The sequence below is a fragment of the Myiozetetes cayanensis genome, unplaced genomic scaffold, assembly GCF_022539395.1.
Source record: "Myiozetetes cayanensis isolate MyiCay16 unplaced genomic scaffold, myiCay2020 scf2-11, whole genome shotgun sequence".
Taxonomy (NCBI): domain Eukaryota; kingdom Metazoa; phylum Chordata; class Aves; order Passeriformes; family Tyrannidae; genus Myiozetetes; species Myiozetetes cayanensis.
In genome coordinates, this window is record NW_026087411.1 from 78,936,247 (window position 1) to 78,962,090 (window position 25,844).

At 43.0% G+C, this 25,844-nt stretch overlaps 1 protein-coding gene across 4 annotated transcripts; it reads left to right on the forward strand.

Annotated features, from left to right (window-relative positions):
- Positions 1 to 649: 649 nt before the first annotated feature.
- Positions 650 to 19,274, forward strand: CNR1 (cannabinoid receptor 1). Of its 4 annotated transcripts, none has more exons than XM_050315094.1 (3): positions 650 to 877; positions 8,199 to 8,291; positions 13,825 to 19,274. In XM_050315094.1, exon 3 carries the CDS (start codon positions 13,886 to 13,888, stop codon positions 15,305 to 15,307), a length of 1,422 nt encoding a protein of 473 aa, XP_050171051.1. In that variant the 5' UTR covers positions 650 to 877; positions 8,199 to 8,291; positions 13,825 to 13,885; the 3' UTR covers positions 15,308 to 19,274. The 4 variants fall into 4 exon arrangements, with proteins under 4 accessions (XP_050171051.1, XP_050171052.1, XP_050171050.1 ...); XM_050315091.1 differs by lacking the exon at positions 650 to 877 and adding an exon at positions 1,631 to 1,828; XM_050315095.1 differs by lacking the exon at positions 8,199 to 8,291.
- The last annotated feature ends 6,570 nt before the right edge of the window (positions 19,275 to 25,844 follow it).

Below are 25,844 nucleotides of genomic sequence, written 5' to 3' on the forward strand. Positions count from 1 at the left end.
GGGCCGGCTCTCCCCAGGCCATGCCGGCGGGTGCCCGGGCCAGGCCCCCCCGGGGGGGGAAGCGCCGTCCGCCCCCGCGGGCCGGAGGAGGCGCTGCCTTCCACATTGGTCCGGGGTCCGGCGCGCCGCCTCCCCCGGCCCGGTTACCCGCGACCGGCGGCGGGGGCGCCGCTGCGGAGCGCCGGCACGACGGGGCTCACGGCCGGTCATCGCCCACGGCCGGCGGGGGCCGCGGGGCACGGCCCGACGCGGACAGCGCGGCCGGGGCCCGCTCCGCGCCGCCCGCCCCCGCGGTGCCCGTCGGTGTGCCCGCGTCCCTCCCCGGGGAGAAGTTTGGCCGCCGCCGCCCGTCCGCCCCGGCGCTGCCCGCGCGTGCGGGGCGCCTCCGCCGCTGCCAGGGCCGGGACAAAAGGCACACACTGACACGTGATGGGCGCCGGGCTTCATAAATGGGACCGGAGCGGGGCGGAAGGCGGGGGACGCAGCGGCGGCGTGTGCCGGAGCCGCGCCGGGCGCCCGGCGGCTCCCGCGCTGCCTCCCCGCGCCGAGGCGGCGGCGGGCGGAGGCGGCGGAGGCGGCGGAGGAGGGGGCGGGCGGCACATGGAGCGGCGGCGGCGGCGGCAGGGTGGCGGAGCCCGGCGTGCCGCCTGATCCGGGCGAGCGAGGGCGACGGTGGTCGGAAAGGAGGCGCCGAGGGGAGGGAAGGGAAGAAAGGGAGGCATCCGGGGGGAGAAGTCTCCCACCTCCTCCTTCCCCTCACCGGCACCGCCTCCTCGGCGCTCCCCAGTGCTGGGGTGTCCGGGCGGGGCGGCGCTCACGCTCCCTGCTAGGGGTCGGCGCGGCCGGAGCGGGGGACGCGGCTGGTGCCGTGCAGAGGGTAAGGACGGCGAGGGGAGGGGGGCAGGGAAGGAGCCGCGGGTGCCCGCGGTCTGGGGCCACGGACCCGTTGTCCCCCGCAAAGTTTGTTGGTGGCGTGGGTAGGACGGGGATCCGGGGGATGACACCTCCTGCCCCGACGGCGGAGCGGACGGAGGAGAGGCAGCTGCCTGCGGAGCATCCCTCCCCGGGATCTGCCGCGGAGTTCCGCGGCGATCGCGACCTCCGCTGCGGCGGGGGCAGGGCAGAGCGTGGGTCTCGCCCCTGCCCCAGGCACGGCCCTGCATCGCCGCCTCGGGCTGTTGGGACCAGTTGGAGGGTGCCCCGGGACCACCCGGGAAAAGCTGATGGTCCGAGGAGCGGGGTTTGGTTTCGCGATCCCGGCCGGAGGAGGGGAGACCCGGCGGCCGAGGGGAGCCCGTCAGCGGGCGGGGGTGCGGGAAGCTGGTGGCGTTATGGTTAACACGCGTCTATTCTTCTGTGCGCGGAGCCGGCAGCCTCCCGGGCTCCCACAGGACCTCATCTGACATCGGAGGTTTCTCCTCTCATCCTGACCCACTGGTGATTTGCAGCGGGTGGTATTCAGCCCGGCTTTCCTGTGCACTTTTCGTCCCTAAACTCTGCCTTTGACGCTATAACCGAAATAAAAGGCGGTTCGTAATTTTGTGCGCAATGATGTTCCCTTAAAAGATGTCACTTAGGAGTCCAGCATCCTCAGAATATCCCGGTAGGGTTTTTTGGTTGGTTGGTTGGTTGTTTTTTGTCTGAAATTCGGAGGTATGGTGGGGAGAGAGCCGAAAAAGAGTGAGCCTTTTAAACTTCACGCAGCGTTTGTCATGTGAAATCTTCAGCTGTTGAGAAATAATTTTGAGCCAGATGGGCTTATTTTAAATGGGCATCTTTTTGTCTCAAAGGCGTCTGCAAATCTCCATTAAGAACACCCCTGGATGAGGTATGTACCAAGCCTTTGGTAGGAGAGAGCTCATTAATGTGATTGCAGTTTGATTAAGTAAAATGGTGTCAGAAGATGAAGTCTATAGTTTTCCTTCTTTCTCTAAAATTATCATCAGTGTTATTTTCCGTGTGGCAGCAAATGATGAGATTAACAGTTTCGGCACATGTTTTTTTCCTTCAGAAGATAAAGGGACATATATAACATAGAGCCAGATAGCAAAATACTCCTCGAGTATCTATAAGTTTTTAAAAAACCGCATAGTGTGGCTTTTTTAACCTGTTAAAGACGTAGTAATGTTTCTTTTTTTTTTTTCTTCCTTAGATATATCATCTTGTTTTCATTGTTATTGTTCACCCTTTCTTAAAGGAATATAGCATTCTCTGCTGGGGGTGGCACTGCTGTTAACACACACCAGGATCACTCAAAGAATCAGAGTGATGCTGGGTATGATATTTAATAACAAAATGTGCAACATTGCAAAAATTACTTGGGTGTGCTTAATTCTTTTCTCATTACACCTCATATCAGCTACCAGCATGGGCTTTCCTTTCTCAAGAAAGGGAAAAAACCTCTGTGACTGTAGTAGGAATATTTATTATGCAGGCTTAGAGTTTATTAAATCAGTTGTAAAAGAAATGAATGTAACATCTTTAAACAGTTCAGAAGATGAATGTGGAATTCCTGATTTGCTTGAGGTTAAAATTAGTTTTGTAGCAACCAGTAGCAGCTTTGCTTTATTTTCTGTTGGTCTTTGGAATAAGAAGCAGAACCATTTGAATAAAATCATTTTAAAGCAGAATTGATAAAAGCAATAATTGTTTGACTGAGCCAACCACCAGGCATCTGTTGCCAGGAGGGGGAAAAAAAGTTGGCTAGGTAAAGAAACCGACTTATTTGCTGAGAATTTAGCTTGTCAACCATTCTGTGACACCTAAACCCACAGTAATCAAATCAAAATACCTATAAAAATCAAGGTGAAGGTGGAAGCAGGTTACAGTATTGTGAGGATGAGCTGGTGGACGCCTTTGATCCTGGCTGTTGTTCTTTGGTGAATGATGTTAGCTCAGTTGCATAAAGGATCCCATTAAAGGCTTTCATGCTCTATTTAGGGAATGGCAGTTCTTAGCCAATGCAAACCTTTCTTTCCCTTCCCCTGTTCACAAGTTTCTGATTGGGCAGTAGAAGTTTAGAAAGAAGCAACTTCTTTCTTTCTTTCTTTTTTAAACCATTTCTGACTATCAGCCTTTAATGGGGCTGTCTGAAATGCTTGCAGATTCATCCCACCGGGAATTTTGGTGCTGAAAGTGTTAGGCAGTAGAGAGGGAGAGGTAGCATGGTTTTCATTTCGGTTGAGTAGAAGTAGGTGAAGAGATTAGGAGGCAATGGAGAATCCAAACTCATATGTTAATTTAGTATTGCCCGAGATTTTTACAAATACATTGCTATTCACGGTTCTGCAGGTCTCATGCGCTGTCTTCCACTCACCTAGTTTCTCTAATTCTGCACCTTTAGAGAGAAATTACTGTAACTTCTTTCTCAAATGCAGACTTTGTGACCTCTCTAGTCATGCAGTCGTCTAGGTGTCCACAGAATTCGTTTTTCTCAACAGTGATTGCTCTTCATTACTTTCCAGATGTCTGTATTGTCTTTATCTGAGTCTTCTCATGAAACAGTAAATTGGTTTTCTGCCTTTTTTTTTGGGTGCAATTTCCCCAATAGTTTAGTCTATGTAAAATGATGCATATTCTACAAAACCACTCATCGACCATTTAGGTGAGAATTTGGAGATTAACAGCAAATTCACAAGTCTGATGATGATTTAAAATATGTACTGAGGGCAACCCTAACACTGGGATTTGGCCAAGTTCAAAGCAGCTATGCAGATGGACACAGAAGACAGAAGGCAGAGGGAAATAGACCCTTTTAATCATAACAAGGCTGCTCTTGTTTTCTTATCTATAGTGGAAATGAATGCCAGCCCCTTGTACCTAAAAGCAAGCTTGCAAATGTGCCAGAATAGACAGCAAGAGCATTTGTTATTAATGTAAAGTTAAAAATGTGACAACCTGTCTTCTCAGTACTGCTCTTTATGTCTCCATTTCTAGAATGACATTGTACTAGCTACCAAAAGTGCACATCCCATTGCTGTTGGTGGGATAAGAATTTCCCTCCCAGAACTGAGACCCTTTGAAAGTGCGTGGCTTTGTTAATGATCGCTGAAACCAGCTATGACCTGTCCTTTTGAAATGGTTATAATGACTTATAAATCAATTTCTCGTTAGACAGAACTTTTTTTTTTTTCCTTTTTCCCGAAGGTGCTGTTGTTGCTCATGAAAAATGATTGGGTTTGCAACATAAGGTCGGAGCACATTTTATTCTGCCATTTGTGCCTCATGCAGGGGCATTATGGTGATGCACACCCCAAGCCTGGGTTTGCCTCTCTTCAGTAGAAACATCCTTTATTGATCAAGCTAGCAGCATCCAAATTACGGACAAAATAGATATTTCACTACTGGATATGTTAGTAACATAGTCACTCGTTATACTCTGATTGGACTGTTTGGTGAAACTGGATGTTTTATACAATTCAGATGTTGTATTATTTGTGTAGATTGAGGCTAGATGGCATCAAATAGTACCCCATCCTGTGTTAGCTGTTTTATGGCAATTGTATATTCATAAGAAAAACGTGTTAACTCACTACAGAGTGCTGAGCAGGAGCAGTTCTGTACTGTCAGTTTCCTTTCAGCCCTCATTGGAGTCCTTTCCATCTTTCTGCATTTTAGGAAACATTTCCAAGTTTGTGGGGACTTGGGGATCTCCCACCTTACTGTTGTGCTGAATATGTGAAACATGCTCTCAGAAATCACTGGTTTTAGTCAGCTGTACCTGTGTTTTAAGGAATGTAATACTGAAGTCCAGACTATGCATGTGCCTGGAAAAGTATATGGCATATGGATATAAACATGCAGAATAACTCTGTGATAGATATACTAGTTTTAGATTCCTGCTTTTCCCCAAGAAGGCTGTGTATAAGGGAATTCAAAAGTATATTCATCTTGCCTGTATTTTTTGTATCTGAACTTCTAGCTTGTCTGCTTGTCCTCTAGCACTTGAAATTTGAGTTTATGCATGAAAAACAGTACTGCAGTGTTTCTTCCTCTAGGCATGTGGGCTTTTTTTTTCTATGTGTATACCTGTTTGTAAATTTATGCACAGAAATATATATTTACACGCACATACAAATAAAAAGTCATAACTGCAGGCCTGAGGTTAGCTCAGTTCGTCAGAGCCTGGTGCTCATAATGCCAGGATTGTGGGTTTGATCCCTGTATGGGCTGCTCACTTAAAAAGTTGGACTCGATGATCCTTGTGGGTCCCTTCCACCTCAGGATATTCTGTGATCTCTCAGTATATTTTAACTATTTCTCCAAATCTGATGTTATATTGTTTGGAGTCTCTCTACAATTTGGTGTTCTGGCTACCTGGATATCAGATTCCATTGTAATTCTTTCTCACTTCTCTCCCTCTCCTTTTTTTAAAAAAAGAAAAGCCTCTGCATATTTTGAAGACGTACACCACTGCCAAGCAATCTGGTGTAGCGACTTAATATGCTGGCAAATAATTTCACAAGTTGTTTGTGTGTGTGAAGACAGTATATTTTAATATCATTATAATTTGAATGTAACTATGAAGACAGTTATCTGAGCTTATTTAAATCTTATTAAAGGCCAGATAGCTCCAGAAATGAAAGAACGTGCTACATTTTTTTAATTGGAGTGAATATTTTTGTCCTTCACTAATGCTGATGGTGTGGGACATTGCATTTGCCTAAAGCCTTTCTAACCTAGCTTCTGAGCATTGCCAGTACTTGGTGGCCTAATAATAACTTTTTGGAGAAGTAGGCTCTTCAACACTGAGGTAGAAGGGATGTTACTTGCAATGTATTGCTGGCCTTCTGTGCACTAACTTTTTGTCATAGCCTGTAAACCCCCTTTTAACTTCTGATGTGTTTATCTGCTGTATGGTTCACCCAGTGGCTCCATTTGAGCACTCTCCTCCTTTCCACCTCTGAGGTCCATATCCTGTACTTCATTTTCCTTGAGCAGTTTGATTTTAATTAATGTCCCTGGCCAGATTTACTCAGCTGATCTCTCCTGCGAGGCCCCAGCTCGGTCCCCACTGTCCGTGCGTACAGTGCTGTCCTTTTCTCTGACCTTACCAAAGATGGCTTCTCAGCGTCCTTTGCGTCTTCCTTCATTGCTTGAATACAGATCAGAAATGGACTTTCAGAAGAGCAAGTCACTGCCTGCAGAGCAGTGGATCTGTTCTTTCTTTATGGGGAGATCTGAAAAATCCCACTAGCTATATCCTTCAGCTTACGGAGGTTTCTGAAGTTCACATAGCTCAGAAGAGGAGGGAGGGTTTCTCTCGTGAGTTTTCTCCTTCACCTGTTCTACTTTCCTCCAGCCGATCACAAAGGCAACTCTTCTCTTTCTCTGCATCTCTGCCTCACAGAGGCTTCTTCCACTTGGGTCTTCTCTTACCATTCCCCACTTTGCTTCTATCTTACCTGGAGATGTCTTATTTCCAGTATGGGGACAATAGTTATCTTTCCTCTCTCACACCAATCCTCGTCACACCAAAAACTACCTGCATTACCTTTGCTCTTAACATCTCCTTGCTATCTCACAAAGCCTTTAATTAAAACTTGTTACAGCCAGTTTGTTGCAGGAGGATGAAAAGGCAGGCATACACTCTGCAGTTTATAAGCATTCTCCCTGGAGCCTGATGTTTTTACTATCTTTCTATTTCTAATTCTTACTCTTTTAATAAAGTTCACTAATATTTTCTGCTGCAACAGTGTGCTCTGGCCATTACATGGAAGCTGTTTTCTTGGAGTGGTTCTCTCTTTCTTTTTTTTACTTCCTAATAAATGTGTTTTCCCCCCCAGTTTCATCCTCTAGACATTACGTTCTTCTGAAGACCTTTAGCATTTATCATCCAATGGACCCTGGGTCCTTTATGTCCTACTCTGTTGTTTCAAATTATTTCTCTGCCTTAAACTACACATTGTGTACCAAACTGCCATTTCTTCTAGGTGCTTTCAGGAGAATGAATGTTCAGCCCTCTTTTGCACCTGGCTGGGCTTCTCTGTCCCTGCAGTATTAAGTGCATGCACTTTTTGGCATTAGAGAATGGCTAGAGAAGAGGCTGGAAATTATACAGTTTCTGTTGGAATATGGAAATCCAAGATAAGATAAATCCTTTTGTGAAAAAGTTTGAGTTCAAAATTGACTAGCTTCATGAGTTCTCTTCCATTTTCTTTAAAATGTAAATACCATAGCATTGCATCAAACTTTTTGTATTACCTGTTCATTCTGCTGTATTTGGAAAGGAGAAGGGAAAGTCAATTATTGGTACTCGAGTCCCTAAACTGGAGCTGATTTTAAGCAAACAACCAGGTCACAATTGCTTCATCATTGCTCAGTTGTTTCCTTTGATCTGAGTCTTACATACTTCAGCAAACCTCTTTATACTCTTCCAAAGTTTTATCTTTAGATGCAATTAAGATAAATAAACTGTGAAAGGTATTAAAATTCCACATTTTAAGATAGGCACCTTAGTCTTTCCTTCTTTCTCACAAAAGCTGGGCAGAGCAGGTGGCTGTAGTTTCCCATTAATATGACCCTAATAGTCCCCTTGCTGTTTTGTGATTTCAGTACTTCAACTTGTCTCCAACGTGGTAGGCAGCGTGTGTATAGGGCATTGTATTTTATAAGCTGAGGGCTTTTAACTGACCTCAAGAGTTTTGGCCATTTTTCACAGGCAGATGGGGCAGCTGTCCCCGCTCTTCCTCCCCTGCGCCTGGGTGGGATGCAGGAGAAGCATCCTTGGGTTGCTGAGTTCAGAGAAAGGGCTTCAAGCTAAGCCTCTCACTTTCCAGGTGCGCGCCCTGCCTCCTGGAATATCAATTGGTACCTTTATTTCTGGATGTTTAGCTCCTGGTCCAGCATGGAAGAACTTGAGGAGTTTAGAGGTGGACAGCAGAACGTAAGGGCTGCCAGCACACTCACCTGCCTTGCAGGAGAGCAAAGTTTGGGTCCTTCGCCTGCACCAAATGGAGCAGGACTTCAGCCTTGCTTTTGAACCTCTCTGATCTTAGACGCACATTTATCCCCTGACTGTTTGGGAGGTAAGGCACAGCCTCCTTTTCTCTGTACATGCAAGTCACCTGTGCTAAAACTGGTACACACATCTCACCAACAAAACTTGGGAGGGAGAAAATAGTGTTATTTGTATTAGAAACATTGTCTACCACTGACTAACACCCTGTTTTCCCCCTTGTTTTGTTTTTGTTGTTCAGATTGTCGGCTGCTGGATGCTGGGGGGTGTCACGTAGGGGCCGTTTGCCTACAAATTGGAACAGTCCAGTCCTTATTCTGCTAGTGTGCAAACGGTATGTTAATTAACATAATAACCATGTAACTGTGGCTTCTTGCTAATTAAGGTTCAACTTGCCAAAGATATGATCATGTTACATAAGAACAAAGTTTGGTTCAGTACTTGCATGTCCTACTTTACCCCATAGCTGATAGTGCCTTGCTGTATCTAGAAGATAACATCCCTCATTTGGTCCTCTCCTAGTGTCTGTCTCCTTCCCCATCCCTCACATAGAGAAAATTCTGACTGAAGTGAATGCAGGTTTCCTGAATTAAGAGTGACAGTGTTTTTGCCATTTATAGCCTAGGAGTAGCACAGTGTTAGAGATAGAGTAGTAAACCAGTAAATAGGATAAGGGTAACATTGCCTTCACATTCTTGTCAACATGTGTTTTTTCCTTGCTCAGTGTTACTGAGCCTACAAATGCTATTTCTCAGTCTGCACATTTCTTTCTCCGTCTTGGAAACCTTGTTCTGTCCTCGAAGCAGTATTGTTCATCGCCATATGGGATAAGGTAATTATTAGCCATATAAATTTTCATTTTATAGGACAGTTCTAATTCCTAAAGGCCAACAGTTACCATGGTAAACCTCATTTCTCTCATACTTTTCCAGCTGACTGCATATGAGTATAAATTTCTGTTTCTTCTGTGGTGGTACTTTGTGGACCCAGTTTGGTAGGAATCCCAGTGTACTGGGCACTGTGCAAGCCTGTCAGAAGATAAAGCCCTTCTCTGAACACTTTACAACCTTACAACATGTACGCAAGGAGAGTACATTTACATATTTTTGTGCCTTCAGAAACTGTTTCAATCCTACCTACTTGTCCTTTAGCCTGTTCTTAATTAACTGTGATAATCATAGAACAAATGTATAGACATGGAGATCAAAATATTTTCTAAAATAGAAGCTAGAAAGGTTTGATTGTGGATTTCCCTTTCTAGTTTCGATTCCTTTTCTTGCCATCTCAACATTTTTGCAGTTATCAGTAGCATCATTGTATTGCTCATAATTACTTTCCAAGGAAGAACACAAATACTCACTGCTTCTATTCAGGCTTTAAAAATTGCTCTATCAGTCATCGTGGTTTGAAAATAATAATAAATTCAGCCCTTTTTATAGACAACAATAAAAACTTTCCAGCTCTCCCTCTCCTCCAGAACAGCAGGAGAAGATAGGTAATAGCATTTTAATGAAGTCACATTCTTGTTCCCAAGTGAACTGGTCTTGTGGACCAATAAGAAGTCCACAGGAGATGTAATTCTCCCTCTTGTCCTTGATGATGTTACCAGTCTTTTATATGCTATGTATTTTTTATTTTACCTAAAGTATATGTATATTCTGGTATCATCTTAGCATCTTTTAGGATGTAACCACACAGTGGAGGGCAGTAGTAGACTTGCCGCCTCGACTCTTCACTAATTCTTTCACTTCAAAGGCAAAGTCTTAAAAAGTTGTGCCTTCAACCATCGGGTAGATGTTTAACACCTCAAATATTTGATCACCAGTAAAGTAGGCTGGGAAAAAGGGCTGGAGGAAGTTGAATGCAGGTCTCTGCAGACAACTAATCTGGGACTTTGTCAAAGCCACTCCATCTAGTGGCAGTTGCTTCGCACAGCTGGTCTGACAGTGCCCTTCAACAGCTGCTGGATGACTGGAAAAAGGTCTAAAATGATGTTCAGCTTTACCTTTTCTGGTCTGGTCTTCAAGATAAAAGATGCTTGAAATTTTCTTCTGTTTAATTTTTATCTGTAATCATAATTCAGTATTTGATGTGAATTTCTGTGTGCAGTCGTGGAAACACGTCAAAAATTTTGAATGCCGGTGTCGGAACAGGCTCTCCCTCGTCTTTAATCAGTGTTTCAGTCCTTTAAAAGCTATTTTAAAATGAGTGAGGTGGTAGAGCTCATTTAAGGAAGGGATGAAACTGAGAGCTTTGAAAACTCAAAGGCTCTGGTGAAAGAGTGAATTCTGGCAGGGCAGGGAGGCTCTCTGTCACTGCTACGCTGTCTGTGAGAGGAGCTTGCCACAGTCACTCCAGTCCTATCCAGAGAGGACAGATCTGTGTATGGGATCCTTGTTCTCTAGGGAGGCTGTGAGAAGCCACAGGGGCTTCTGGAGTATTTAATGTAGAGATCACCATGGGTGTTGAGCATTATGGGTTTGTGTTCTTGGTCTGTATGGGTTTGGGTTGTGTTGAAGCCAACTGCAAAGAACAGTGTGGCCACATGTTTCTGTGCACAGTGCCTGCTCACCACAACAGGTTTGGACAGGAGAGCTCAGAGAAAGAATTTTTATGTTACTGGGATGTGCACCTGACCAAATGAAGAGACCAGAAATAAGACCACTGCTTCTGCCATTGCCTTTTTCAGTCTGTGTCAAATCGTGCAGCACCTCAGACTGTGACCTGATAACCACAGTGCCAAAGGTCCAGTCTTATTTTCACTAGACAGCTGTGGAAAACCTCGCTGATCTCTTCAGTGCATTTCAGTAGTGAGCTTATACTGGGATAAGCTAGTATCTAAATTAAAACAAATGAATTTCTTGTAAAGTGCAATTCCAGATCAGGCAAATGGTTGTTTTACTGCAACTTTAATAAAAATCAACTGCTGCTTGAATAGGTGCATGCACACATACAGCTAGAAATTTCCAATTATGATATTCCCAGCAGCAAACAAAACCAAAATTAATGTCAGCAGCATCCCCCAAAGCCTAAACTACACCACTAATGAACTTCCAAGCACTCCCAAAGAAAACTCTCTTTGCCGATACAATAAGGTAGAAATTACTGTAATAATCTGAATGTAAAAATTCAGAGGAAAATAAAATCATTGACATTCAAAGTAAGATTTGCTTCTCCTGATCCCATTAACCATGTTGTTAGCATAGCATATGCATGCATAGTGATACTGTCACATAACTCACTGCCACCTTCAAAAGAACACACAGGAATTCGTGTTTTTTCATTTGTATTTCAAACAAAGGCACGACACCTAATTCTGACGAGTCTATACTTGACATGACTCCAACAGGGACCAGCTACCTCATAACAATTTGTTTGTCTGTCTAGCAGAAGTGCTCAGTTGTATACAATTTTTGAAGCTTTCCTCAAACATAATCTTCTCGACATGGTGCTGTGGCTTTAATCATTAAATTGGTTGTCTTTCTTCTGTCAAAAATAAACTGGAATAACAGAGGATACCACAACCATTTTTACATGTTTCTAGAACTACTTGTATTATTTAATGTTTTTGGGTAGTTTTCAAATTAGTAACACATTCTTCACTTCTGATTTTAAACTGGTGTTATAATGTCAAGTGTAAAGTTGCCAGACTTCACCCAAAGCAGATTTGTTAAGCAGCGTCATCTTTGCAATATGTAACATTTGCAGATTCTCTAGGAACAGCTGTAAAGCACCTTCTTGAAGAAAAGTACCTTACATATTAGATGATTGCTGTTCATTTTTAATGTATGCTTCAGTGACATTTCTCTCCCTCACTGCTCACACCCTCAGACTAAAATTCCTTAATGTTGTTTGTCATCTAATAATTGTATTGTTACTTGCTGAGCAAACTATATCTACAAAAGCTGACTCAGCCAGTGTATTTTGTGTGTTAAGATTATCCCAGTAAGGTTTGTTTATACTCATCCTTGTTTGCAGCACTGGAGTTGCAGTGTCTTCTGAAGGTCTAAGTTCAAATATTCCCTTTACTATCAATATCCAGGCCTGCTTAATGAAAGGTAAAACTTTAAAGAACTGTGAAAAAAGTCTTGAGTGTTCAAATGCTATAAGCAAGGGCAGGATAAATACATCATGAGCCAAATGATCTCTACTTTTAGAAATGCTCATGATTTCCTATGTTTTTAAGTTATTGGTTATTAAGTTATTGGTATTGTTGTTAGGGAGGAATCTTTTTCTGCTTTCCGATAATTTTCATGGGAAAACAGAGCTGTGGTACCTACTGTACAAATCTTCTTTTTAGGAGTTGAGGTAATCAGTACTCAGAGTTTTGGCAGATAGTCTCTCATGCCCTTTTTGGCCATTTATTGTCACTTGTGTCAAGTGAACAGGTTAAGTCAGTACAAGCCTATATATTTCTGGGATTTCTTGAGTGTGACAAATAATTTCCTCCATTCTAAAATCAAGAAGAAGCTTGGTTTTGCTCCTATTGCTGGTGTAATCATCGAGATGTCCCATAGCAGATGCAGATTAGCTGTTACACTCAAAAGAAGTGATTCTGGCTCTTATTTATGTGCAGACCACTCTCATCCACTCAGGTGGTGGAAGGGGACCCTAAAGCACATGTTCAGTCCATATTCAGGGAATTTTCTACGGGCAAAGTAATACAAAGGATAAGATATAAAGGATAATATAAATGCATAAGAAGAGCTGTAAGACTTGTCAGGTGCTGATGAGGGTCGTCTCCCAAGGGTACCCTGGCCAGGAGCTGCACCTTGCACTGGCAGGAGTTGCAGCCATGAACAAAGGCTGAACATGACAGGACTTAGACCACTGACTACCTGGAGACTGACCTGCTGGGTCCCCCAAGTTTCTGAGGGAACAGAATATTTTTGAGGGTATCCACAGCAGGGAGTTACATTACCCTGCTTCTCACAGAAGCAGTGGCTCCTGGTCCCCTTCGCCTGGAGTTTTGTCCAGAGCTGCCCTCTACCCCAAACTTGGTTCCATGTTTATCTAGGCAAGCGTGAACTGCCCTGATTGAGACTTCTGGTCTGTACGGAGCAGATCACCGATTCTCTCACTGACTTAGCAATGCTGGTCACCTTTCCTGAAACTGCAGACAGAGCTGGGTAACAATCCGCCTCCCTCATGTAGCCTATACATCCCAGTTACCTTAGTTTGCTTAGCAGAAGGAAGGAATAGAGTAATCTTTGTGTATGAATATAATGAAGCTATATATTTGTAGATTAAATCCCTTGCTAATAAATTTACAATAGCAAATTCAGGATGTTAATAGACCTCAGATTGCTGTAACTGGCTAATGTGAATATACAGGCACACTGTGTGAACTGTGAAATTGAGAGTGCATGGCTCTGTCCCTGTTGCCTCTCTGTTGTTAAGTTTTCAAAACCCTTGGTGCCTTTTGAAAGAAAAGTAATGAAGGTGATGATTCAGTTTACTGCTGCTCCTGCAGTGGTACTTGCTATTACCTACATGAAGTAAGCCCAAGGAATATTGGTCTGCAAGGTATTTTGCAATCAGAAGTCAAGTTCAGATCTAGAGAAAAATATTTTTCTGGTAGAACAACTCAGAAGGTTTTGATGAGAAATGAAAATTGCTTTCCTGTGAAACACTTGATTACCTGTACCTCTGTTTTTCATGCTACTTTTTAATGTATTTCAGTTTTGGTGAAATCCATGTGATTTCTTTCTAAGTGCTTAACCCACCCTTATTCCCACAGTGGCAAAGTCTGGACTTGTACTGAATATAAGAGAAGGGTTGATTTTGTTTGACATGGTTCAACTAAATTGTTTATGGAGTTTGTCTCCCTGTTTATGTTAATGAAGTCTGATCTCTTCCCCATATAGGATTTCCTCCGATGCATTTTTCTGTCCCCCAAGTCTCTCTGAAACCAACAAGACTGGGGTTATGAAGTCAGTCCTAGATGGCCTCGCAGACACAACTTTCCGAACAATCACAACAGATCTCCTTTACGTGGCCTCCAACGACATCCAGTACGAAGACATGAAAGGCGACATGGCATCCAAGCTGGGGTACTACCCCCAGAAGTTCCCTCTGTCCTCCTTCAGGGGTGATCCTTTCCAAGAAAAAATGACTGCAGGAGATGATCCCCTGTTGAGCATTATTCCCTCAGATCAGGTCAACATCACAGAGTTCTACAACAAGTCCCTGTCCACGTTTAAGGATAATGAGGAGAATATACAATGTGGGGAGAACTTTATGGATATGGAGTGCTTTATGATCCTGAACCCCAGCCAGCAGCTGGCCATTGCTGTGCTGTCGCTCACCCTGGGCACCTTCACAGTCCTAGAGAACCTCCTCGTCCTGTGTGTCATCCTTCACTCCCGAAGTCTCCGGTGTAGACCCTCCTACCACTTCATTGGCAGCCTGGCTGTGGCCGACCTCCTGGGCAGCGTCATTTTTGTCTACAGTTTTGTGGATTTTCATGTTTTCCACCGGAAGGATAGCCCCAACGTCTTCTTGTTCAAACTGGGTGGAGTTACAGCCTCCTTCACCGCCTCCGTAGGTAGCCTTTTCCTCACGGCAATAGACCGATACATATCTATACACAGACCACTAGCTTACAAAAGGATTGTTACCCGACCAAAGGCTGTCGTAGCGTTTTGTGTGATGTGGACCATTGCTATTGTAATAGCCGTTCTTCCTCTGCTCGGCTGGAACTGCAAAAAGCTCAATTCTGTTTGTTCGGACATATTCCCTCTCATCGATGAGACGTACCTGATGTTCTGGATCGGGGTCACCAGCGTCCTCTTGTTGTTCATTGTCTATGCCTACATGTACATACTGTGGAAGGCTCACAGCCACGCTGTTCGCATGCTTCAGCGGGGCACGCAGAAAAGCATAATCGTTCAGTCGACGGAGGATGGTAAGGTACAGATCACTAGACCTGATCAAACTCGTATGGACATCAGGTTAGCCAAAACCTTGGTCCTTATCCTAGTCGTTTTAATCATATGCTGGGGCCCTCTCCTCGCCATCATGGTGTATGATGTCTTTGGGAAAATGAACAAGCTTATCAAGACTGTCTTTGCCTTCTGTAGCATGCTCTGTTTGCTGAATTCAACAGTGAATCCCATCATCTACGCTCTGAGGAGCAAGGACTTGCGACACGCCTTCCGCAGCATGTTCCCCACCTGCAAAGGAACGGCACAGCCCCTTGATAACAGCATGGAGTCTGACTGCCAGCACAAACACGCCAACAACGCGGGGAACGTGCACAGGGCTGCCGAGAGCTGCATTAAGAGCACAGTTAAGATTGCCAAAGTTACCATGTCTGTCTCCACAGACACAACTGCTGAAGCGTTGTAAGTCACAGACTTCTCAGCTTGGGAGAGAAGGAGATGGTTTAAAAAAAAAAAAAAATCAACAACAGAGAAAACCAAACCCATGGCTTAACGTGTTTGTACCCTCCTGTAATAATTTTTGGTTTGTCATTGTAAGCTGAGCAATGATTGTGTTAAGAGCATTACCATCAGCCAGTTCTTCAGGTTTTGCAGTTAGGTGTTCAAGCTAAATTTTCACAAGTTTTTTCTCAAAAGGTGTTCACTGAATAATAATGTTTCCTGAAAGAGCACAGAGAAAATACCAGGTTAGCAATGGTTCCTTTTGGGGTGTGAAGAAAAATTGTGAAACCTAATTGAAAAATAATGCATTCTTAACCAATACCATCAAGTAAGAAAAAAAAGCCTTGTAATCATGCTGTTCATTTCAATGTGGAGTGTATTTCATGTCTGTAATAGGAGTTTCTGATTTTTTCCAAACGCGGCAGTGCTGAGTTTTAGAGGTTTTGTAAAATGTGTTGTGTCCTGTGAATTGTATGCTGTTTTATTATGTGTTATTGATATTTGTCTAATTAAACAAAGTGATAAGGTAGACTTCCGTGAAAATAATGTGAAACGTGATATGTAAACCCCATTGAAAACACTTACTGTATTTGAGGAATTCCTATGAAATTTTAACACTTTTAGTGGTCTTCTGTGGACTTAGAGGAGAGGCTTTGTGTTCTTCTACTAAAATTATTTCCCCACTACCTTTTATTTTCACATGCATATGAGAGTAACAGCAACAGAGGAATAGAGGAGGAATGTGAGAAAGGAAAGCACTGGTTCAGACTTTTAAATACTACTGCATTTATGCAGAAGGATGTTTATGGTTGCACAGACTATTGCCCTGCTCTTGGGCGTTGCATGAATATGAACACTGAAAAGCAAATGTCCTGGATATTGGCTCCTTTAATGGGTCACTGGTTTTAAGCCACGTGCTGGTGCTGGACCACTGAAGACAGCATGTGTCAGACTCAAAGTGCCATCTTATCACTGTGCAGTTGATGTATATTTGAAGTGTGTCACATTCCGGTGTCCCAGGTTTAAGCAGATTCAGAGCCTGAGATGCCAAACTTCTGTCTTCAGTAAAAGAGGAGGAAATATTGTCAGACTTAGACATTTTCTTATTGTGTGAGCGTGTATATAAATAAATATCTGTGTGTGTACGTGTGTTTGCGTGTGTGTGTGTACTAATCAGTGTGAGTCATGGTATCATAACTACGATAGGACACTATGACCAAATGTAACTGTATTTCTTGTTGCACGCTTTGCACATGAATTCTGTTTCTAAAATTGAGTTCTTCCAACTGATTACTGGTGAAAGTACCATATTAAGAACATCTCGGTCAACTCTGAGATGTATATCAATATGCTAGAGAAAGCAACCTTTCAGCTGCTCTTGAGAAAAGGGAAAAAAAGAGGCAGAGAGCATGGAATGAGCCCACACTGACAACTGCTGTGGCTGTCAATGATGTTCCTGAAAACTGAGAAAGCCAGAAGTAAATGATAGTTTGTTTTAAGGCTGTCAGTAGTGAAATCTGATGGCTTGAAAATGAAGTGAGTCTCGCTGAAACCAATGACAAGGTTTTACACTACCAGCTTCAAGGAAGAAGCTATTGAAGGAAGATGGTGACTGTTCCATGGTGGGATAGTTTCTGCTGCCTGGGACTGTCACAAGGAACATATTACAAGATAGTTTTTGAGGCATGGATATTCTGTAATTCTATTCTGAGTCAGAAGGTCTGGGGTCCTCTTCTCTGCTGCCTTGCTTTTTTTGACTGTTCCCTCACCCTTCTGGCTGATTTCTGCCAAAATAGCTGCAAACACAGCTTAGCCTTCTAGCGGCCTGACACTTGCCACAACAGGGGTGACTTTCTCCATGGCGCAGGGCAAGTGGAACAAAATCCGTGCTGCCCTGCCACTCATCACTTGTCTTACGTAGAGGAGGAGAGAGGGCAGCAGCCCGGGGTCTCTGGCTGCCATGACATTCCTGGGACACTTCTAATGCCTCAGTGCAGGCCAGAGCAGCCCAGCCCCGTTTTGGCCAGTGGCTCTGCAGGGATGCAAGTGGCTCCAAGTTCAGTCTTGATGAGTGGTGACATTTTAAAGATCAGATTAGGTGAGGATCTGAGCAATAGCTGGAAGAGTCAGGGGTATTTTCCTCCTCCACCCACCTCCCCTGCAGCTTACCTGGGTGAGAGGGCAGGGCACCACGCTCTCGAGGGGCCCACCACGCTCAGCCAAAACCAGTGTATTGCAGAGGAGTCCCAGAGTCTGTACAAGTCCTCCTGAAAGATCTTTCTTATATCTAGGTCTAATCCATCCTAAAGAAGTCCTCTGGGAGGAGGGGGGGAAAGCCCATTTGAAATGTAAAGGTATTTTAAGAGCCATTTTTGAAACTGTCTTCTTGTGAATTAAATGCAAACTGGACTTTCATTGTGCATACAAGTTCTAAATTTTACATGATAAGTCATGGGACAATGGGGCTGTCTTGGCACTTAACTTGGTGCTGATATAATAAGAAATAGCATCCTGTGAAATGTTATTGTCTATCATCCGTATCTTTATTTGCATAATGTGTTTTTCTAAAGCTCTGGGAACTGCATCGGTTCACTTAGAACCATTTATTAAGAGTCGGCAACGATTTCCTTACATGTTGCACACTAAGTAGAACTACTCTTTCATTAGAAAAATCTGCTGCCGGTCCAAGAAAAGCTGTACTTAAACTTCAGCTTTAGGTATTCCTAATTTGCAGTTGCCTACCCTCACTTAGTGATAGCACAGCCAAACAATGTTGTGTTCCATGGCCACCCACACCATCATCATTAACCAACCAGCGCTTGTTGCAGTTACGTCTGTGTACTGACTCCAAGTGTCACGTATCTACCAAGAAGACCATCCATGTTAGATTCTCAACAGTCTGATTGTATATTTGTATAATATAATCTCCTCGATGCTGTGCAATCACTATCCACATCTTCTTGCACTGGCCTGTTGATGAAAATTTTAGTGTGTCTATTGTGAGATAGACAGTGCATTTTACCTGCTGTTAATGGGCTGAATGTATGTAAATAAGTGGAAAAAAAAAAGTCATCTGTACAAGCAGTGGCCTAAAAAGTCTGTAATTGTAGACTAGGAAAATTGTTGAAGTTGCTGTGACATCTCAAATACTACCTTTGAATAAACTGTTTCCAGGGTCTCTTGGGATGCTGTTTCATAGTGAAAGGAAAATCTTTCCTTGTGATAATATGAGGTAAAGAAATTGGATTACCTGAGTTTTTTATTTCCAGTGTTTCGAAGTATAGAACATAACTCTTTATTGTCTGTAAATCTAACATTATTACTTCCTCTTAGAAGAATATTGTATCATTAGATGTTTGTTTGAGCTGGTAACATCCTTGCAACTGTTGGAATATTTTTCATTAGCAACCTGTATAATAGTTTGTACACAAGTACTGTTCAGATTGTCATGAAAAGTAGCTTTGACCATTTACCTACCAGTAGCAGAATAGTATTTCTGTAAGAATTCCAGTGTACTCCTACCATATCATATTTTATTTCTATAATGTAATTAAACTGTTATTTATTCAAGGAGAAAAAGTATTCCTCTGCTTTTTTGTTTTCCAAATTTTTAGATAACTGAGGAAGCCATGTGATAATGCTGCCTCATTCCACAATCTGGTGCTCTACGTTTTGTTTATAAGTTTGTCTGTCAGATTCTGAAACAACTGCTTAAACAACTTGACAACAGGTTGTCAAGCTTTGTGGGTTTTAATTGTACGTTGATATGTTTGAAGGAGGAGGTAGATTATATATTTTATATTTGTGTATTCAGTACTATGGAGACGAGAGAAATGACACAGTTAAAACTGCATCTCCTGTTTCATTATGTAGGCAATTTCCCCTTTCCTCTGTATTAGCCAAAATGCAATAAATTTCTTTTGCCTTCCTTAGATGCATATGTTTGCACAGAGATGTCACATTAAGACAAACCCATATACTTTAGAAAAACAAAACACAAAAGAGCAGAAGAAAGGAATACAAACTAAAATAGTGCTGCCAACAGCAACGACGATCCAAATTGGTTGTTGGGGTTTGTGAATGTACTCAAGAACTTGAGACAGACAGTCTGGTTTTGGCCAGTGCCTGTGGGGGCAGAGTCATGGGTGTAGGGAGTGGAAGATGGAGTGGTCCAACAGGGATGCACAGAAGCTGTGCAGGGAGAGCAAGCTAAGCCTTGTCACTGCCTGTGGGTCACACTAAAGTGCTCTCGCTGCTGCTCATCCACAACTGAAAGGAAGGGTTGAAAAATCCCACTAAAGGCTGTAGAAAGGTCCCTGACTATTTCAGAGGATCAGTTTTCCATATGACATAATCTCAGATTCATCTTACTTGGGCAATTTTCCTTCCTCACATCTGTGGCTGAAAACATCCTTAGGGGGTGAAGTGAGCATGTCATAGAATCAGAATCATTTAGGTTGGAAAAGACCTTTAGGATCATCAAGTTCAAACATGAACCTCACGCTGCCAAGGCTTTGGATCATGGCTGTGTCACAATATTTTTAAAAATTAGGTCACTGGTGAATTGAGAAAGTCTTGGAAAAGCAAAAGCAACTAGGAATAAAACATTAGCTCTTTAACTGTATACTACATTTAAGAAGTCTGAATATTTCTGCTAAAAGTTGTCACTTTCAAGGCAGGCAGGAGACAATTCCCACTGTATTTCCATGCTCACTGGAAAACAAGGGTTATACTGCCACAAACTGTCAACTCCTCCTGATGGTAACACCTGACTGCATTTATAAGTCTGTTCTAACAACACAAGAGGAAATAATGACAGCTTTCCCACACTCTACCAGCTCAGGAAATGCGGGGGCAAATGTACTGTTTTAGCCTTTCATATTAACATCTGTTATTGTTTCCACTCTTCTGACAGATGTTTTAAGAAGTTACAGTATCATCATACACGCATATCATCAATAAAACTTCTTCATATTGTTGGTAGGGTTTTTTTTAAGTGTTGTCTTCAGTGAAAGTCCAGCTTTGGCTTGGTTGAAAAATCATCATATGAAGGAACAGTTAATAGTAGAAGAGAAAAAAGTAATTTTGCCTCTGTTTAAGTACGCATAGGGTGGGGAGTTTTATTTGGCACTTTAGAATACATGTCCTCCTCCATTCTGTTTTTGTGCATTTGTCTTTTTAGGTAATCGATATAAAGAGTTTTCTTTAAATAGCAGTATAATATATGAAGCACATGGTTGGCTTTAACAGGACTCCTTAACATGAATGGCCATCTAATACTGCTCTTTGAAATTCAGTTTCAGAAAAAGTGATAATGAGTCCAAGGTAATCTTAGTGACGAGGCATGACATGCCCTGGTATTGCTTTCCAATAAATCATCTTTGGTATTTAGAGCAGTACTCAGTTTAATGTTAAAGCATTTTAAGGTATTGAATCCTGTCTCAATAAAGTCCGTTGGAATTTTTTATTGACTTCAGCAGAGATGATGTCTTATCCCAGGTTTTTGAACTCTGAGCTTGCATTTGGAAAGTGCAATTTTATATTCCAATGTATTTGCATTTTCACTGACATTAAAAGAAAGATGGGACAGAATAAATAACAGCTTCTGTATTCATTGGGGGGTTTTACCTCCAAGAAAATCTGTTTTGAATTTGGGTGGGTCAATGCAGAATTCAAAAGTTTGACAGGAGCTCAATGGACTTATCATGGGAGTGAAACTATTTATTTATCCATAAGAGTGTAGATGGGGTAGAGAACATAATGAGCAAAACTGCTTTCACTGTTACTGACAGTCGCTTCCTGATTGCTTGCACTGGTGGTGTTTTGACACTGCTTTCTTCCTTCTCCCATATGCATATATGTGTATGCATGGTGAAAACAGGCCACACAAATTCAAAAGCTTTCCCCCAAATAAGTATCTTTATCTATATTATTTTTTTGTTTTTATTATTATTATTATTGTTGTTATTAGTAGTATGTGAAGCAACGTCACAGCCACTGATTTCATTAAAGGGAAACCTCTTGTGCCATTTGTAGCTATATCTGGATGGATCAAGCCCTAATATTGTTATCTGAACCACTTCTTTTTCCCCAAGGATGTCACTGAAAGTCCTTCAAGGGCTCAGCACAACAGGGATACCCCACTTTCCATCAAGTTGAAGAGAGGGAGAATGGAAGAGAGCTGGAAACTCCCTGGTTCTTGTTTTTACCAGGCTGTTCCTGGAGCTGCTGTATGTCTAATGTTGTGAGAGTCTTTGGGGACTCCCTCACAGTGCCTCTGTCCTCCAAAAAGGTGATTGCTTTAACCTGGCTGAGAGCAGAAACCACAGCAAGAGGAGTGAAGAATAATCTTCTCATGTTGAAACTCTGAAAAGAAAGAAATTAATACTGCAATGATACAGAGGTGGGGACCTGCTATGCGTCATTTCTGAGTTATGGAACAAGGATTAGGGGTATCATTTTAATAGAGGAATGTAGGGAATTATACAGGCTATGGATCCATCTAGTAAACACTCCTCCCAAACCTTCAGAAGGGTAATAATAAATCCTGTGAGGCCTTTCATCAGCTGCCTGGGGGAAAAAAAAATGTAATCATTGTCTCTGCAATATTTAACTTGCAATATAATTCAAAGTCATTTAAAAATTATACACCTACCTACTATCAATGTAGTCTGAGTAGGCAAAATTAATAACAAGCATGCTCAGTAAATCCAAGGTTTAAATCTTTAACTAGAATTTTAATGTCTAAATTGAGTAATACTATCAGTCATGAGAATTACAGTTATCTGCCGCCTTATCTTTTCCTATTTATTTGAGGGGTTTTACTTCTCATTCTTATTATAGCCCTTGCAAAACCTGATAGCTCTGGCAGAGGGAGGGACTATCTCTCCACATGCAGCCACTGATGCTGCTGAGCTGCCTGCAGCAGCAAGGTCAGGGCACCCAGGGACTGCAAAACACTGATCTGGACGAGGAGGCAAAGAGAGGGGATTTGCTACTTCACAGCAAGCCTAGGAGGAGATAAAAGAGCAAAGCCTTCTGGGTTGCAGCTCCTTACAGCTTGGGAGGTGCTGGATGGACACTGTCACGGGGGAAGGAAAGCTTCGTGTTCAAACCTCCCCTTTACTCCCTTCTCGGCAGTTGTTGCTGGGCTTCTTGGCAGGGACATGGCCAGAATTGTTGTACCCAAGAGTTAGTTCCCATGATGAGGCACTTGCAAAGAGATCTGGATGCTTTCTACCTGTACTGAGCGTGAATTGCTCATACCTTAAAAGTCTGCGTTTTTACCTCCAATTGTTCTTTAAGAAAAGCTTCCACTTTGTTCGTTGGAGTTCCTCAGGATCTTGAAGTTGACCAATATGTGTCTATGTGCATATGATAAAAAATTACACACATCTACTGTTCTTATGGATAGGTTGCAGGAAAAGTAGCTTACCAGCAAAAGACTCAAAAAAGACCACATTATCCATCAATAAATTAGGCATTTAGCCCAAATAATTTTCTATGCCAGTGATATATACAGGTAAATAATTTAACTCATTTTCCCCTGGGAAAGCTGAGGATCCAGTTTAGCTTAGTTAAAAGACTGAGTTGCCTCAACGGCAAGGCAGAAAATGGTTGCATCTGGTGCTGGGAAGGACCACTCCTATAGTGACTAACATCTGACCTCCTAAACAGATATAAAATCAGAGAATTATTGGGTTCTCTCATTCAAGAGATTCAGCCCTGGTTTGAAATGAGTGCCCACAATTTCATTTCTTTTTAATCCCATTCAAAATACCACTCATCCTGCAGATGCTTTATTTTGTTGTTGCAGACATGATGAAGCTACTGGCTATCATAAGAAAGAACAGGGGGGTGTTCGAACTCAGTGCTGCTCTATTCTTACACTTTAGCTGTTTGCCCTTTCTTGCTGATTACATGAGGCTTTTAAATAGTTGTTTGGGATCTAATTTTAGCGGCTATGTCAGCTGGCCCCTGCTGAGGCTTAAATCCTTTTGCTGACCATGGAAGTGTAGACTGAAATCTCGAAAAGAAACATGTCACTTGCCTTCTAGAGAACAGTGTGGAGGTGGGAATGAATAGGAAAGTGTTTTTTGTTGGAAAGTGAACAATGGAAAGCATGAGCACATGGGCTGATGAACATTTTCTGTGGTCCCATGCCCTCTGGCAGTTTGTTCCTTCTCTCTATGCTGCCTCCTCCATAGTGCTAACACAAGTGCTTGCATGCCTCCCTGGTGAGTCAGATCCGGCTGAACCGATCCAGCTAAAAAACCTTTTTTTTTCAGTTTGGGACATGTAATGCCTGCCAGATCATTTCCAGACTGCATGACCTGGGTTTCAGAGCTGGGAACTGGTGCAGAATTTGTCACACAGGCAACTCAACAGCTCCATCAAACGTGGTTCCTGCTGTGCCAAGCGTGTTATGGGACTTTCAGGGTCTTGTTGTTCATTATCAAAACAATCTAAAAATGTTCTGCACTTGCAAACAGGTGCTCTGAGGGAAACTTGAGTTTCAGAGCCCATTGAAGCACTGAAATTGTAGGGACTGCCTCTGTGTCCTTCAAAGGCAAAGTTCCTACCAAAAGAATGGGCAGAACATGCAAGTCATCCCTCCAACTCCCAGCCTCGTGCCTGACCTGCCACAAGCATGCCTTGTTCCAGGCCTGCCATGGTGAATGCCTCTCCATGCTAGTACACAATGTCCCAGGGCAGGCAGGGCCAGCTTGGCGCAGCAACCCTCGTATCACAGTGCGAGAACCCCTTGGCACAAGCACTCATCGCTTGGGCAGCAAACTCCTTTCACTGCCTGCTTCATGTGGCCCCTCTCTGTACCATTGTACCTGTTTCTGTGCTGCTACTACTGGGAATCGAAGTAGTGCGTTGTTGGGAATTGAAGCAGTTAGTTTCTCATCACTGCAGAGAGACGCGGAGATACTTTGCAGGAGCTGCTGACCAGTTGGTGGGCAGTTGTGGGAAGCAAACTGCATCTCAGGTGTGTATGCAACACTCAGTGATGACAACCACCACAACCTTCTCAACAGCATGAACACTTGGTGCCTTTTTGCTTCTCATATTTAAATGAATCCCTAACAACGACAACATGAGCACTTGGGAGATGTTCACTCTTAGAGAAAAACAAGTCAAATTGTGATTATACAGTCCTGTATTGTTAAAATAAGAAACTGCCTAGTTCTGTATCAAAAAAGTCAATCTTCTCTAGAGGCTGGGTTGGCAAATAAATCAGGAGGAGAAGCTGCTGTAAATTAGAAAAGCATCAGTCAGTCACACTGCTGAATTGTGGCTGTGTTTACTCCCCAAAAGTAATTTCAACTGTAACCTTTCAGAGGAGGATAAAGTACCCCATATTTTCCCTGAGGTGCAAAGACTCACATGGGAAGGTGGTAGTCATCATCATCATCATCATCCGTGGCACTCCAGACTGCACCACTCGTCACATCAACATATGCACGTACCTTGTGTACCGTGAGCCATCCTAACCTAAACTGGAGACCAAATGAGTCAGACATTACCAGTAACGTGTAGGCTCTCTGGCCAAGGAGGGTTAGATTCATAATATTGTCCTTTGCAAGTCACTGAGTTAATGGTCTGTTTTAACCTATATTGCAGTTACACCTGGCAACTCATGATAATAGAGATAATAGAGGCTTAATGTATTAGCAACAGCACAAAAAAAAAACAAAACAAAAAAAAAGAAAAAAAAGGAAGGAAAAAAAAAGGAAAAAAAAAGAAAAATCACCTGTTTATATCAAACCACTCCTGTGAGGGCAAAACCCCTAGCATTGCATATGTCAACAACTGTATTATTAAAACTGTACTTAGTCTGCAGCTAAAAGGCCACACAAGCCTTTACTTCTCACTCCTAACCCAGGTCTCCTCAAGAGACTTGACTGGGTTTTAAAGGGTAAGTGTTGTGGAACAGTCTGCAGAGGAGAGAGTAGAACCTTAATGCTGCCTTTTCTGGACATCATTCTTTCCATTTGTATAGAGACAATTCCTCCAGCTAACCTGCCTGTCCTGTACCCTAGGCAACCTGACAAATTAAAGCTAACTACCTAATCCATCAAACAAATGGTTTTGTCCTGGCTCCATCAAAAGTAAATAAATCGCTATCCCCCCTCCCTGAAAAACAAAACATTTCAACATTAAAGAAAGCTGCTTTCCTGCCTCATCTTTCCCTCTCCACATGCCCAAAGGGAAGACCTTACACATGGCCACGAGCTATGCAGAAGAGCAAGATCTAAGGACTATCCCTTAGCAGAGATATTTCTAATACATCCATGAGCTCAGGGCTCCAAAGGAGAGTTGGCCATGACAGCCAAATCTCAACCCCTCTAGTGTGATTACAAGATTAAAAAGAAACCTTGAGGCTGATGGCTTGTTAGCCAGAGATAGGTCTTGCAGAGCACTCAGCATTGCCTCCTCCTTCCCCACTGTCTTCAGTAGCCTGCAAACACAACCTTTTCCAGAGCTCCTCACAG